This window comes from Pteropus vampyrus, unplaced genomic scaffold (assembly GCF_000151845.1).
Source record: "Pteropus vampyrus isolate Shadow unplaced genomic scaffold, Pvam_2.0 Scaffold156, whole genome shotgun sequence".
In the NCBI taxonomy this organism is placed as follows: domain Eukaryota; kingdom Metazoa; phylum Chordata; class Mammalia; order Chiroptera; family Pteropodidae; genus Pteropus; species Pteropus vampyrus.
The window spans coordinates 1,716,525-1,718,504 of NW_011888937.1; the positions used below are offsets into that span (position 1 = coordinate 1,716,525).

The window sequence follows — 1,980 nt, forward strand, 5'->3', positions numbered from 1 at the left end:
GAGCTATCCCCTACTGTTCTAAGGAGACTGCTCATCACTCAGGCTCTTCAGTCATGCCATGCTGTTCTGGCTACATACTGACTTCTCTATAGTGACGTTTAGAAAGAAAACTGGTACACGGAAGCATATCCTTGTTTCATGACTTCCTATAATGAAATCTTTCCCTCTTTTGTTTTCTCTTTATCCCATCTTAATTTCTTAATTCTAAACTGTGTTCTCTCTTCTTGATCTCAGAATTTCTCTAGATCTTAAACCATGTCTTCATTTCAGTTGCTTTTATTAAAAAAAGGACCTTACACTCAGAGCCCCTAATCTCAACCTCTTGGATCTCCTGTTGGACCCTGTTTACTTATCCCATATCTTGCATCTTTAATCTTTGTTTCTTCTACATAGACTACACACATTTGAAAACCAGGCAACCAGTCTAATCAAGATGTCATCTAAAGATAGGTAGTTGAAGAGTCAGAATTCAAGTACAAGGCCTCAGGATGGATACCAGATTGCAGCAGTGAGGTTTGAACAGAGGGAAGTGAAAGTAGTGCTGAGTTGAAGGTCATCTTTCAGAAGAATTGGGGCTCCAGTCACAGCTGTGAAGGGTGGTACACCCTCTCAAATAGGAATAGGTGAGAGTGAAATTACTGCAGGAAAAACGAGGACTTGATGACTGACATGATATATATGTGTAAAGAAGGAAGAAAAAAATAATCCTGAAATTTTGGTTGTAGGTGACTGACAGATGGGGCCATGATTTCAGAAGTAGGTTCTGGAGGAGAAGCAGATTTTGGGGAATAAGGCATAGCTGAGATCAGTTTTGAGCTTCTGAGTTTGACCTACTGCATTCATCCAGGTGATAGTGCTTTGTAGCCGGATCAGAATAGAGCAGGAAGGCGAGGCTGTGAGATACTGAGTCCAGTGGAGCACAGAGATCAGCAACTGAGTTAAAACTACATGGGTTCAGACACAGAATGAGGCCCTCAGTGTTTCACAATGCTATTTGTAAGCTTTCATCTAATTCTTACTTTTTAAAATTTTAACAAAACACACTTTCTTGTTTCTATTAAAAAGCAGAACTGGGTGTACCTGAATTATTGCATGGAAGAAACAAATGCCAAATATTATTTGTCTCCATTTTCTTCCAAGGATATTTTCTTCAAAAAATGAAGGCATCATTTCAGTAAATGCTCGTCTGATATTCGCACGTAAGCCTTTTGGAGGCTCATTGGTTACCTGGATTTAGATGGAACATACATGGCAGAAAGGGTGACTTTATAGATTTTCATTATTTCTGAATAACACATATAAACCGAAGCCATTGAGAAAATGTAGATAACCAATGCCCATGGGACATTCCCGGCATGTTGGTGCCTGCTCTGTGTCTTGCTCAGCCTCAGTCCTGGGAGAGCAGAGCCTGGTAGGGTCAGACCTATAGTGGGTAAACCACCTGCACAAGAACCTCAGATACTTCCATCTGGTGTCTATTTTTCTAAACATGTGCCAGAAAGTATGTTCAAGTCTTCTGCAGTGGATCTTCTTCTGCATGGGGCCTGAGCTCCTTGGATCTCTTGGATCTCATCATGGGGCATCATTCACACTTTGCCCTGATGCCATGGGGTAGAACAAGGCAGGGGGCAGGGGAAGAGGCTTTCCTTGTGATTGATCATCCCTGGGTGAACATATGCAAAGGCTTCTCACATACTGGAAACTTCTGGCACTGAAATTCAGCAGCCTGTAGGTCTTCCTGTCTCTCAAATGCTGAAACATTCCCTTAACTTTGGAAGAGATTCTGTTCTCAACACTCTGCAACCTTGACATTTTCGGTAGAGAGTAAGAGGGTAAGAGTTGAATGTATCAGGACTAGGGCATGTAAGGATGGGCAGTGCCTTGGGAAACAGTTTCCCTGCTCACTATCAGATGAAGAGATACCCCCATCTCTCCACCTGGGTTGCACAGACATTGACAAGGTCCTGCATGGGGCCTGAG

The 1,980-nt window shown here is 42.4% G+C and overlaps 1 protein-coding gene across 1 annotated transcript in view; it reads right to left on the reverse strand.

Annotated features, from left to right (window-relative positions):
- DNAH6 (dynein axonemal heavy chain 6) overlaps window positions 1-1,980 on the reverse strand; it is a 262,220-nt gene that overhangs the window by 44,690 nt on the left and 215,550 nt on the right. The window contains exon 65 of the mRNA XM_023536421.1: window positions 1,081-1,227. Within this exon, the coding sequence (XP_023392189.1) occupies window positions 1,081-1,227 (147 nt within the window). The remainder of the gene's footprint in view (window positions 1-1,080; window positions 1,228-1,980) is intronic.